The sequence below is a fragment of the Mustela nivalis genome (genome assembly GCF_964662115.1).
Source record: "Mustela nivalis genome assembly, chromosome: 2".
In the NCBI taxonomy this organism is placed as follows: domain Eukaryota; kingdom Metazoa; phylum Chordata; class Mammalia; order Carnivora; family Mustelidae; genus Mustela; species Mustela nivalis.
The window spans coordinates 33,504,156-33,517,192 of record NC_139021.1 but is presented as its reverse complement, the minus strand read 5'-3'; the positions used below and the strand labels follow the sequence as shown (position 1 = coordinate 33,517,192).

General features: G+C 37.4%; 1 protein-coding gene across 2 annotated transcripts in view; it reads left to right on the top strand.

The window, feature by feature from the left end:
- FZD6 (frizzled class receptor 6) overlaps positions 1–12,595 on the top strand; it is a 37,342-nt gene extending 24,747 nt beyond the window's left edge. For both annotated transcript variants that reach the window (XM_082719326.1, XM_082719325.1), the window contains exons 3-7: positions 3,066–3,262; positions 6,118–7,135; positions 8,257–8,405; positions 9,722–10,150; positions 11,387–12,595. In XM_082719326.1, coding sequence (XP_082575452.1) covers positions 3,066–3,262; positions 6,118–7,135; positions 8,257–8,405; positions 9,722–10,150; positions 11,387–11,555 — 1,962 coding nt within the window. In that variant the 3' untranslated portion in view covers positions 11,556–12,595. The remainder of the gene's footprint in view (positions 1–3,065; positions 3,263–6,117; positions 7,136–8,256; positions 8,406–9,721; positions 10,151–11,386) is intronic.
- Positions 12,596–13,037: the final 442 nt, after the last annotated feature.

Sequence of the window (13,037 nt, the reverse complement as noted above, 5' to 3'; positions counted from 1 at the left end):
GGTATTTAATTCCATGGTTCTGGATGAGTTTCTCCTGGGAGTGAGTATAGATAAGGTAGAAATCTGAGGATGGAACTCCCGAGTACTCCAGTATGTAGAATTGGGAAGTAGAAGAGAATCAAAAAAAAGAACAGCAATGAGATAGGTAGAAATCCAGGAGAATTCATATTCTATAAGCCAATTGAAAAAAAAAAAGTTTCATGAGGAGGGCAGGATCCACTGTGTAAAATGTTATTAAGAATTTAGTAGGATGCGGACTTAGAACTGACTTACTGGATTTGACAATGTGGAGTTTATTGGTGGCTCTGACAAGCTGTTTCACTGAAGTATGAGGACGGTTGAAGGAAGGCTCAAGAGGGAGTGGGAAGAGCAGAATTCAAGAAAGTAAAGACAACTGTTTTGAGGAGTTTTTCTCTAAAAGGGAACAGAAAAATGGAATAATGGCTGGATGGGGATTGGGATGTAAAGTCAAGGAAAGATGATATTGTTTTGTTTTGTTTTGTTTTGTTTATGGTGGGAGATAATAGAACAAGTTTGTCTGATGGGATAATCACTGTAGCATAGGGTTTGGAATTGGGGGGTTGGAAGAGAGGAGAATATGAGAGAGATCTCTGTGAAATAAAATTGACTGGAGGCACCTGGGTGGCACAGTTGGTTAAGCGTCCAACTCTTGATTTCAGCTCAGGTCATGATCCCAGAGCCATGAGATTGAGCCCCACATTTGGCTCCGTGCTCAGCACGGAGTCTGCTTCAGACTCCCTCTCTCCCTCTGCCTTTCCCCCTCCTCACACTCTCTCAAATAAATAAATAAATCTTAGAAAAGAAAGGAAAATTGACTAAAGGTTAAGCCCAAAAATGTTTTAGTAATAAGATTACAGTGTGATACTAGGTTTTCAGTTAGTAAACTAGTACATTTCTGTTCTGAAAAATGTTCTTATATTCTTTATTCGATTATCATCCATACCCCATTTTACCTCTAATTTCTGGAACTCCTTTAGTCATGTGTTGGACACTTGGACTGATCCTCTAATTGGGAGGATTTTCTAACTGTCCATCTCTTCCCTCAGCTTTATCTTCTAATCCTTCTATAGAGTGTTTTTGTTGTTTTTTAATTTGAGCCATCTTACTATTTCAATTTTATATAGCACCTATTCCTTTTAAATGAATGCAATTTAAGATATTAAGGTTTTTATTTGTTCTGTGATTCATTTTCTTTTGTTCCCTGCATAATCTGTTTCCTCCAAATATTCAATTATCTGCTTGCTTGTTTTGGTCTCTCATCCTACTAAATTCTTAATAACATTTCACACAGTGGATCCTGCCCTTCTTATGAAACATTTTTTCTCTCTTTGATGTGCGAGGCTTTCTTCAGACATCTGATGATCCTTGGCTGCCCATTTTTATTTGTGTGGGGCACTAAAAAGCTCTGTGTGCAAGAATGGGGCTTGTTACTGGTGGGCTTCATAGTAGGGTTAGCTCAAGGTCAACTGTCTTTTTCACTGTCAGTGTGTAGAGCTCTTCAAGACTGTTGAGTTTTTTCAAAGAATGGGGATGGTAGGTATATGCCTGAACAGAAGAAGAACAGGAAGATGAGGGCTTCATATTTCTGTAGGTTGACTGTTATAGCCCCCTGCTTTTCAGTTTGTGCATTATCTCTGCCCTGTGCTTGATGCCCCAAGTGCAGAACATTTCCAGCTCTGTTTCTTCCAGAAACAAGGCTGGTAGAATGCAGTAGTCATCTGGACTGGAGTAGGGGTGAGGATAGACTTTTGTGCTACTTAGTACCTCAACAAACTGAGACTCTTGGATTATTTAGAGCACATGAGCTCATTGTCATCTCAATTCCTCCACTCCTGCTTCAAAGTACACCTCATGTCCCATTAAGTCACTTTCCACTCCTCTAATGGCTCTCCATATTGGGAAGGCTGGGGCTTTCTTTTTTGTTGTTTTTATCATTGGAAAAGTCATATATGCTAATGTAGTCTCTTCTGTTCACTTATAATTGGTTAGTGGCTTTTTTTTTTCTTTATTATAAGAGGAAAGGGGGTAAACATATGTGGTTAATGTGCCAGGTTTATCCAGAACCCATGTGCCTTTTCTGAAGTATAATCATCACAATAATGTTTATTGAGTGCCTACTACATGCCAGACTCTGTTTGAAGAGCTTTACATTTATTAACTCCATACTCATAACAGTTTTATGCAACAGGTAGTATTATCATTGCCGTTTTACAGTTGAAGAAACTGTGGCAAAGAAAAGTTAACTAGACAAAGTTACACAGCCTGGAAGTGGGGGACTAACATTCCAGCTCAGCTGTCAGACTCTAGAGATACTTCCTGCTTTTAAAACTCTCCAGTAGTATTCATTCCTTGATTTCCAAAATCCAGACAACTTAGCATGCCATTCCTGTTCTCCAGGATCAAGCCTTGCATACCTCACCAATCTCAGCTCTCTCTACTCTGCCCTTAACACCACCTCTTTGACCTTATATTCAAGCCACACTAAGCTTGCCCTGCATGGATAAGGGTTTAGTGATCCTCATGCCTTTTTCATGCTGCTCCTCTGCCTCAGACATTCCTTCATTCTCTAGAATACTCAGTACAATGTTAGGGTATTCCTTTATGTACTTATAAATTTAATATTTGCATAAGTTATTTTACCTAGCAGTCAACTCATGCTTTTGATTTGATTTAGCATGTCTTCTTTAAAAATATGTAATTTAATAAAATAATAATATTCTATTACATATGAAGGGTTCATAAGTCTAACAGACTAACTGAAATTATCTCCTTAAAATTTCATTGTATTGAGGGGCACCTGGATGGCTCAGACAATAGAGAAAATTACTCTTGATCTCAGGGTCATGAGTTCAAACTCCATGTTGGGCATAGAGATTAGTTTAAAAATAATAAATTAATAAAAGTGAAAAAAATTTTGACTGTATTGACAATGAGATATTCTTTTAGAGTATAAGTGAGAAGGTATATACTTTAAATAGTGAATAAGTTCCATTCATTTGTTATTAAAATGTTTTCTAACCTTATCTTGCTGTTTTTCTTAATAGCCTTTTCTTCCTCTGGCAAATTTGGAATGCTCACCAAACATCGAAACTTTCCTTTGCAAAGCTTTTGTACCAGCTTGCACGGAACAAATTAATGTGGTTCCACCTTGTCGTAACTTTTGTGAGAAAGTATATTCTGATTGCAAAAAATTAATTGATACTTTTGGTATGCGATGGCCTGAGGAACTTGAATGTGACAGGTAAATTATGTTTTCAACTGAAAGCTACCAGTGATCTCTTAATGTTGGTTTTAGTTTTCCAGAATGTTTGTGACCGGCTCTCGTTATTTAATTCAACAAATGTTTATTGCACACTTAACATTTGCCAGCCACTGTGGTGTAGTGTTTTGGGCACAATGGTGAACAAAAACAGATTTCCAGTGGGAATTTACTGTGGGGTAGGAGGAACAGATAGTAATAAAATAATTATAATAATAAATGTAAAATTATAACCATGCTAGAGACAACAAAGGAGAAGTACAAAGTTCTCTGAGAAGATGTAAGGGTGCTTTTGACCCAAACTGGGGGGAAATGAACTTATTTTCAATTCACTGCCCATTTGTACATTGACCTTGACTCATTACTTTTGTCTCCTATTCGCTAGACATTGGGGGATTGTAATTTGAAACAGTCTACTGATATAATGAGACTTCACATGATAAAGCTGGGAAGATGCTGTATCTATCTTTTTGTGTCTTTATCTGTAGACTAGATTATAGAAGGTTTGTGAAAGTCAAATACTTCCGGTGGATAATTGTTTCCAGGAACAACTGATAACATATAATAAAGTTGAGGATACCCATACCTTACATTCTAGGCAATACCCTTCTACAGGAGCTTTTACACAAATAAGGAATCACACATGAGAATACCGATTGCCACATTATTCCTAAATTTTTTTTAAAAAAGGGGAAATGTGAAACTCCATTGTAGAAGAATGAATAGTAAATTGTGATGTACTTATACACTAGAGTACTGTGATACAGTAGATAAAATTAATGTAGTTGATCCACATCTGTACACATGGATAAATCTAAAAATTATAGTGTTAAGTAAAAAAAAGGATGCTACAGGATAATATATAGTATGATGTCATTTATATAAAATTCAAAACCTGTAAAACAATATTATATAACATTATGGTTAGAAAAAATCACAGAGTAAAAATTTTTTCAAATGCAGAAGGAGAATAAAAACTGAATTTGTGGTAATGAGTATTTCTGGGGAGAGAGAAAGGAGAATAGGACCAGAAAGGGGTCCCAACTGATCTCTACTGTTCAGGTCCCACATTGGATGTGTAGAGATTACTTAAAAATAAAATCTTATAAATAAATAAATAAGTAGTTTTCTTCTTAGAAACTCCCACTAATTTATTTTTACTTTTTTAAAGATTTTATTTGAGAGAGAGAGAGTACAAGTGGGAGGGATAGAGGAAGAGGGAGAAAGCCAAGCAGACTACCCCATGAGCAGAGAGCCCAACGTGGGTCTCAGTCCCAGGACCCCAAGATCATGATCTGAGCCCAAATCAAACATTTAACCAACTGAGCCACCCAAGTGCCCCAAAACTCCCGCTAATTTTTTTTAAAAGATTTTATTTATTTATTTGACAGACAGAGATCACAAGTAGGCAGAGAGGCAGGCAGAGAGAGAAAGAAGCAGGCTGCCTGCCGAGCAGAGAGTCCAATGTGGGGCTCGATCCTGGGACCCTGGGATCATGACCTGAGCCGAAGGCAGAGGCTTTAACCCACTGAGCCACCCAGGCGCCCCAAACTCCCGCTAATTTTTATACCATATAGATCCTCCAAATTAACACTGGTGTGTAGAAACTCAACTGAGCAATAAACTTTTTAACAAAATAGAAAATGTATCTGTGGGGGTGCCTGGGTGGCTCAGTGGGTTAAGCCGCTGCCTTCGGCTCAGGTCATGATCTCAGAGTCCTGGGATCGAGCCCCGCATCGGACTCTCTGCTCAGCAGGGAGCCTGCTTCCTTCTCTCTCTCTGCCTCCCTCTCTGCCTACTTGTGATCTCTCTCTGTCAAATAAATAAATAAAATCTTAAAAAAAAAAAAAAAAAAGAAAATGTATCTGTGTATATCACTCCAGTCTACCGTAAACAAGGGAGACAAGGAGTAGAGACTTCCAGTTACAAAATAAACGTGTCTTTGGGATATAATGTACAGCATGGACAATGTAGCCAATAACATTGTATTAATTTTGTGACAGATGGTGATTAGATTTACTATGGTGACCTTTTCTCAATGTATATAAATGTCAAATCACTATGTTGTGCACCTAAAACTCATATAATATTGTATGTCAACTCAATTAAATTAAAAAGACCCAGCCAAACTGAAACAGGATAGTGATTAATTAAGCTGGTCCCTAGTCTACTTCTTGGTGATCTTCTTGCCTTTAAGAATGTAGAGATCACCTGAACTCAATCCAGGGAGGGGAAGGGTGTCATTTCAGCCAATTTTAACTGACAAAACCTTGTCATATGGTTGAGCTACTTTGCTTGTGGGCATTAGAATACAAGTGAACTTCCCCAAGACTTTTCTAATGCTGTAAACAGACAAGCCAACACTTTTTTGTCTGGAGACTACTAATTAAGAAAAATTCTTTTTCTTTTCTTTTCTTTTCTTTTTAGGATAAACTCTTTCTTAAATATTTATTCTTGGAAGCAGAAATTATTTAAAAATTATTAATTGGGGCACCTGGCTGGCTCAGGCAGTGGAGCATGATCCTGAGTTCAAGCCCCACCTAGGGTATAAAGTTTACTTTAAAAATTTACAAAATAAAAATTATTCATTGATCATTTTCTGAGTAAGGAAATGTTCATATTCACTTGCCTTGTATTAAATATATGTTAGTGTATTGGGGCCTCACTAACAACTACTAGTGTTCAGTTAATTTCAAAGCTCTAACCTTTAATCTATCCAGGTTGTATGTCTTCCCATCAATTATGAATGCATAATGTAGTACTTTATAGCTGGAAAGCATAGCATTAAAACAGTGAATCAGTAAAAATGTTGCCTTCGATTTTTATAATCTCTACAGATTGCAGTACTGTGATGAGACCGTTCCTGTAACTTTTGATCCACACACACAGTTTCTTGGTCCTCAGAAGAAAACAGAGGAAGTTCAAAGAGACATTGGATTTTGGTGTCCCAGGCATCTGAAGACTTCTGGGGGACAAGGCTATAAGTTTCTGGGAATTGACCAGTGTGCACCTCCATGCCCTAACATGTATTTTAAAAGTGATGAGCTAGAGTTTGCAAAAAGTTTTATCGGGATAGTTTCAATATTTTGTCTCTGTGCAACTCTGTTCACATTCCTTACTTTCTTAATCGATGTTAAAAGATTCAGATACCCAGAAAGACCAATTATATATTACTCTGTCTGCTACAGCATCGTGTCCCTGATGTACTTCATCGGATTCTTGTTAGGCGACCGCACAGCCTGCAACAAGGCAGATGAGAAGCTAGAGCTCGGGGACACGGTAGTTCTGGGCTCTCAGAATAAGGCTTGCACGGTTCTGTTTATGTTTTTGTATTTTTTCACAATGGCCGGCACGGTGTGGTGGGTGATTCTTACCATTACGTGGTTCCTAGCGGCAGGACGAAAATGGAGTTGTGAAGCCATTGAACAAAAAGCGGTGTGGTTTCATGCCGTGGCATGGGGGATACCGGGTTTTCTGACTGTTATGCTTCTTGCTATGAACAAAGTCGAAGGAGACAACATTAGCGGTGTTTGCTTCGTCGGCCTTTATGACCTGGATGCGTCTCGCTACTTCGTGCTCCTGCCTCTGTGCCTTTGTGTGTTTGTCGGGCTGTCTCTTCTTCTAGCTGGCATTATTTCCTTAAATCACGTTCGGCAAGTTATACAACATGATGGCCGGAACCAGGAGAAACTAAAGAAATTTATGATTCGAATTGGAGTCTTTAGTGGCCTGTATCTTGTGCCCCTCGTGATACTTCTGGGGTGTTACGTCTATGAGCAAGTGAACAGGGTCACCTGGGAGATAACTTGGGTCTCCGACCACTGTCGTCAGTACCACATCCCGTGCCCTTACCAGGTAAAGAGCATTTGTATTAGTTTGCTATCCTTTTTAAAGATTTTATTTATTTGAGAGAGAGAGAGAGAGATTACCTGAGCCTGTGGGGATGGGGAGATGGACAGGGAGAAGCAGATTGAGCAGAGAACTCAACACGGGGCTCAATCCCAGAACCCTGAGATCATCACCTGAGCTGAAGGCAAATGCTTAACCAACTGAGCCACCCAGGGACCCCTGTATTAGTTCATTATTTAACTTTAACACAGTGGACGTTCCCTTGATATACACTTGAAATAGTCATGAACATGACATTAGATTTTCCATAAGAAAATCCAGTAGATAGAGGGAAAGATTGGGCATTAGCTGAAGCTGAGGTCAGGCCTTGAGTTCTTGCCTCAAGTTTAGACTTTGGTTACGATAGTTAAAGTGCCTCCTTTAGCTATTCTTTTAACAAAAATTAAATTCGGTTGCAAAGGCAAATAAATAATAATGAGGAACAGAAACAAGAAGAGGTCTGTCAACTTCTGCTGAAGTGGGAGTTGTTTTTAATTCTTCACTTAGTGCAGGGAAACCTTATTTGGGTTTATTTAATTTGATCGTGTCATCTTATAATGTTTTTGTTTCATCTATGCTTATAAAAACAGAACTTATTTTACTATATGGAATTGATACTTCTTTCACCCTGACCAACCAAATTTTTTAAAACATAAACAACAATGCATAAGGACTCTAAAATACTATGTTGTTCCACTGAATTTAAATGCAATTTTTTGGTAGATTTTAGTAGATGGCAAATAGATGAATACTCAAAGCCAGATATTTTGGCAATTATAAGAGGCTGCAATACTTATAGAGAAAAGATGCTGGGAAATCAAGTCAAGATTTAGGATATTCTTCCTAAATATATTTAAGTGTTTTCCTTTTCTAGCTATGTATTTTGATATGCAGATAAGTTCTTCATTCGGAACTTTAGTAAAGAATATTAAAGCAGCACTGTTCATTATAGTGCACTATGTCAAACATTTTATAATACAACAGACTGAAAATTTATACTTTCTGTTCAAGTTTTACATTGATGGTATAGACTTCTTTCCACTTAAAATGTATCACTGAAATTTTTATTATTCACTGTTTTTTTGTAGGCAAAAACAGAAACTCGACCAGAATTGGCTTTATTTATGATAAAATATCTGATGACATTAATTGTTGGCATCTCTGCTGTCTTCTGGGTTGGAAGCAAAAAGACATGCACGGAATGGGCTGGGTTTTTTAAACGAAATCGTAAGAGAGAGTAAGAAGCTACTGAATTATCTGATGTTGTTTTAAATTAAATAGAACAAATACCAAGGAACTATTCAAGTCATTATTGTGCCAGAGTTTCATTATGCCAACTGTTATATCAAATTTGGAAATCTTTTTCCTGGAGAAATATACTTTATTCTGTTTGGCATTCATTAAAATAGACTCTGACCTATACTATTCTATTGAAATATGAAAGAAAGATTTGTTAAGTGTGCATTTTCTTTACACAGCTTATATTTAATATTATTACTGCTATCACTGGATTCATTAGTTCAGATGCAGCATTTTAAATTTTATCAATGATAAAAGATTAAATGGGATCAAATATATGTAAGGAAAATTATAGACTATGATTCAAATATATTATATGATCGTTTACTACCTTTAAGTTTTATCACACATAGTGCTGGCTTAAAATGGCTTAGGGCAACTTATTTGCCCTAAGATGGTAAAATTTTAAGCTTATGTAGTATTTTATAACAATATAGTCGATTTACAAGTAAATAGTTCATTTTGGTTAATTATATACATTATATGCTCTATACAGCCAACAATGTAGCATAGGTTTTTAAACTATTCCCTATTGGTTTGATTAATAAACTTTTTTGTGGTAAAAGTTCAGAACTATAGATCTTTTCTAAGTTTTTAAAGTCTGAAGAATTGCATTTTTTTTAAGATTTTACTTATTTATTTGACAGAGAGAGGGAGAGAGCACACAAGCCGAGGGAGACGCAGGTTCCCCACTGAGCAGGGAGCCTGACTGAAGAATTGCATTTAACTGGACTTTAATTTTTTGCAATTATTACATATCTACTCCATATTTATATACACCACAGTTCAGTATAATTTGCTAACTTTAATGTTAGAAAGCAAACAATTAAATTTAACAACAACCATTCTACATCCTTTCTTTTTTGGTTTACTTTTATATTGATGTATTTACATGTGATAAATAGATTATCCCCTACGGTATGCTGCTTTGAGTTTCCTTGTCTTCCTCCTTAGGTTTAGCCTCTCTAATTTTTTACCAATCTACTTATGCCGACAAAGGCATCTAACAGTGTATGCAAAAAAGATTTCAAGTCATGGCAATCTACTTATAGCTCATAGTATCTGTAATCCCAGATTTCATAAGTATAAGTCATTTAGAACTTTTAACCTGTTCAACTAAAGATTTTAGTATAAGTATAAGATATATGCTCTTTGGCTTCTTTTTCTTTCTTTCTTTTTTGTCCCCCTGCTTTTTGGCTTCTCAATAGCACTTAACATTTACCTAGTAAGCCCGCTCCTTGGTTTCTCTTACAGTCCAATCAGTGAAAGTCGAAGAGTTCTACAGGAGTCATGTGAGTTCTTCTTAAAGCACAATTCTAAAGTCAAACACAAAAAGAAGCACTACAAGCCCAGTTCGCATAAGCTGAAGGTCATTTCCAAATCCATGGGAACCAGCACAGGCGCTACCGCCAATCACGGCACTTCCTCAGTGGCTATCACTAACCATGATTACTTAGGACAAGAAACTTTGACAGAAATACCAACCTCCCCAGAAACATCAGTAAGAGAGGTGAGAGCAGACGGAGCGAGCACCCCCGGATCCAGAGAACACGACTGTGGGGAGCCGGCCTCCCCAGCAGCATCCAGCTCCAAACTCTGTGGGGAACAGGCCGACAGGAAGGGCCGGGCAGGCAACGGGACAGATAAGATCAGCGTTTCAGAAAGTACAAGGAGTGAAGGAAGGTAAGCTCCGATTTTGTTCTGTTAAATCGGGACTGCTTTGAATATTGCATTATGCATTTTTTATTAAAGCATAGCACTTCTGGAAAGAAAATGTGCTAGGAGATGACATGTGTCCATATATTTAATCCAAGGAAGTTTGGGTATAAGAAGTTTGGGTCCAGCCTGTAAATATGCTATTTGGTAGTTCAGTTCTTAGCTTGGAAAAGAGCCTTCATGAATGTTGTTTGCATAGGAGTGTGATGTTCTTTTCCGTGGCCGTTGTTAAGTGTTGCATGTATATTTGGTAAATGTTTAGGAGCCTTTTGAGATACAGGCTATTGAGTTGAATTGCTACTGTATCATAGTACTAAAAGGTATTTGTCATTTTATATGAAGATGATTATGTTTTTTACTTTCTGAACATGAAAGGATATTGACATTATCGTTAATGAATTTTTCCAAATGGTCATAGGTGATCCAGACACAGGTAAATATCGAATTAACCAGAATGCCAATAGCTAAGTACTTTTAGGTCTCAAGGTTGTCTTGCCACCCTCCTCCCAAACTAAATCAGATGCACTTCTTTGTGTTCCCGTAACAGCTTTTGCTGTTTCTAATTAGATATGTGCCTTTAAAATGGGATCGGGGGCGGGGGGAGACAAACCATAAGAGACTCTTAATCTCACAGAACAAACTGAGGGTTGCTGGGGGGAGGTGAGTAGGGAGGGGGTGGTGGGGTTATGGACATTGGGGAGGATATGTGCTATGTTGAGTGCGATGAAGTGTGTAAACCTGGCGATTCACAGACCTGTAGCCCTGGGGCTAATAATACATTATATGTTAATAAAAAATTTTTAATTTAAAAAAAAACCTCCACTAGATTTGTAAACCCTCAATTTGTAAAACCTCAGAGCTGAGGTCTGATTCATCATTGTGTTGGAATTAAAATGTCTCAGCCTTGGTGGGAAATGAATAAAATATTTGCTAAAGCAAGGGCCGGAATTCTGTCTTATTAACTGTATTCCCGATGCTACAGTGTGCTCAGCCCACGCATGGGTGGTGCTTTATGCAATTTCTGAAGTTAGCAAGAACTGTATTTGAAAAGAAAGTATTTGCACTTTGAGGTGTCATGGTACACATAAAGAGTTTTAGTTAATTATGAAAAAATTCATGAAAAGTGGATGGCAGCTGTAAGGACATTTGGCATCACATCTGCGCTTTGGTCTGTAATATGTCACCTTTCGTCTTTTTACCTAGGCTCTCTCCAAAAAGTGACGTCCCCGAGCCTGGCCCAGTGCAGAACAGCAGCTCACAGGCCCCAGGTTCCTCGGACCCGGGCAGCCCAAGAGGCTCCGCATCCCTGCTCGTTCACTCGGCTTCCGGGGGCAGGAAAGAGCAGGGCCGTGGCAGTCACTCGGATACGTGAGGTTGCCTGCCCGTTGCAGAGAAGGGAGTTCATACTACACTGGTGGGGACAGTGTGCCGTCTTAGCGACATCACTGTCCCGTTCTTTTGCACTGAGAGCTACACCGTCGCTTGTTACACTGGAAACAGTAGATTCCGAGTATAATAAACATTTCGCACAGAGGTTCATGATGACAGTATACCCAGGAAACAGAAATGTGCAGGTTAATAATATTTTTTTAAGTTGTGTGGGAGGAGGGAGTGAGAGGAATCTTCCTTTTCTATTTATGAAGATTCTGCTCTTGTTAAAAGTATTTTAAAATGTACTATATGCTCTTTCACTTTTATGGTCTAAAATCAAGATATTACTTTGCTAAAGTATTTAAAACTTTGTGTCTTTTTTTTATACATTTGAAAATAAGTTTCTATGTATTTGAATTTTGTTTTTTTTTTAGGAATCCTGGAAAAGCTATTCAAATATTTTTGTCATGTTATTCTGATATTTTAGCACTACTTTGGTAGCTTTTACACTGAGTTTCTAAGAAAATTGAAAAATAATACTTTTATAGTATGAAAAATATTTGACACACCAGAAGGTTTTATAATGGGAATTCACCTTTAAAAACCCACTTATTCCACTTTATCATCTTCCCTGTGTGAATTTTATAGTCTTATTGTTTTAGAAATTTCATACATCTATTATGCCACTAAAATGAGGTGCTTAATGTCCACTGTTGATTGTATTATGCTGCTCTCTGATCCTTCTACATTTTTAAATGATATGTCCTGAAGGATTAGGTGAAATGTTATTACTCTTTTAGAAATTAAGCCAAGTGCAATTGATTTCCTTTTTAAAAAAAAAAGTTTTATGACCACTCAAGATTGTATTTTTATGACCATTTATACTTGCTTGTACTTTTTTTTAGTTGCTTGTACTTTTAACTTTTTTAACGTTTAGAATACTAAAGCTTGTACAGTATCTTCATCAGACATTATGTAGAATTCATTCCTGTACCGAAATAGGATTTTGCTAAACATTTAAAAGTGTGCTTAAAAAAAAAAATGTGGGGCGCCTGGGTGGCTCAGTGGGTTAAAGCCTCTGCCTTCGGCTCGGGTCATGATCTCAGGGTCCTGGGATTGAGGCCCGCATCGGGCTCTCTGCTCAGCAGGGAGCCTGCTTCCTCCTCTCTCTCTCTCTCTCTGCCTGCCTCTCTGCCAACTTGTGATCTCTGTCTGTCAAATAAATAAATAAAAATCTTTAAAAAAAAAAAAAATGTGTTAGCACTATTAGTGTCAATCAAATGGGGGAAAAAATGTAGTCCTGATAAACATACTTTAAAATATTGAAGAATTTTCTTAATTTTATTTCCAATTAAGTGTTCTACCTTGAACAACATTTTCTGAGGCTTTTGGTTTTTTCCTCTATTTAGCATTCTATTAAGCATAAAAAGATTATCACGTACTGTATGGAAAATGTAAATATTAACTTTTCCACATTTTTTAA